The 936-nt window shown below is 45.6% G+C and overlaps 1 protein-coding gene across 1 annotated transcript; it reads right to left on the reverse strand.

Annotated features, from left to right (window-relative positions):
- Positions 1-20: 20 nt before the first annotated feature.
- T265_10365 (hypothetical protein) lies at positions 21-879 on the reverse strand (the record flags this gene model as incomplete). Its single annotated transcript, XM_009176718.1, has 2 exons — positions 21-193; positions 467-879. 2 exons carry the CDS (start codon positions 707-709, stop codon positions 68-70), a joined length of 369 nt encoding a protein of 122 aa, XP_009174982.1.
- Positions 880-936: the final 57 nt, after the last annotated feature.

Here is a 936-nt window from a genome sequence, read left to right on the forward strand (position 1 = left end):
TTTATTTATTCATTTATTTAAACGCCCTAAATTCTATATACATGGGGCTGCAAATGAACGGATAGCATTAGACGCCCTCACAAATATGGATTGCTGACTTACCGCAACATTTCATCTCGTACAGCTCAACCGAAGAGGAGCTCAATATATACGAACCTCCAGTATTGTCCAACTGACAGGCATTTCCGGGATTCTACAATGGCAATAAAATTACATAGATTGTTTAAGGAACCATCTCAATCTATGACATCGGAGTAAATGAACAAATGCGGTTGGAGAATAAGTTGGAATTGGGGTTGCAGTGATTGGCATGGAGACACAAGTGAAAACAGGAGGAGACGTGGGGATTTTGGATCACCCCTTCCCCAGCCCTATGGTGATGAGAGTAGTCCGAGTTTGCTCGGCGTGCAAGCAAATGACGCATTGACGAAACGGCGTAGAGGTGATGCGCAGAAGATCAACTCACCCACCAATTGAAGCCAAAGCAATTCGGCTGTGATTTACATTGCTTTGCACAGAACCCCATCTCTACTCCCATCTGCCAATTAGTGTTGAGTTCTGCGCTTAGATGCTGCATTTCCCACCGTAGTCCACCCAGGTNTCGGAATTGATTCTCGGCTGGGATAGGTTCGCAAAACTCAGTAGACCTGAGTAGACCCATCAGCATAAGAAGCAGATACGAAAAATGCATCAGTTTATGGGTGGTCATCTCACTGCCCGATTGAGAACCCAACCAGATGGTTGTCACTAGTCATCGGTTTATAAGGTGTCGGAACTCCAACCGCATTGGACAGCGAAGTAAGAAGCGTTTGATTGGTTACCGATGACACGATGGTTCGTACCGGCAGAACGTGCGCTCTTGATTGGTCCAGTTGGATTAGGATGATGATGAGCCACGAGAAATCCATCTCAGATGTTGACAAGTAAACACTGGAT

This window comes from Opisthorchis viverrini (assembly GCF_000715545.1).
Source record: "Opisthorchis viverrini unplaced genomic scaffold opera_v5_377, whole genome shotgun sequence".
Taxonomy (NCBI): domain Eukaryota; kingdom Metazoa; phylum Platyhelminthes; class Trematoda; order Opisthorchiida; family Opisthorchiidae; genus Opisthorchis; species Opisthorchis viverrini.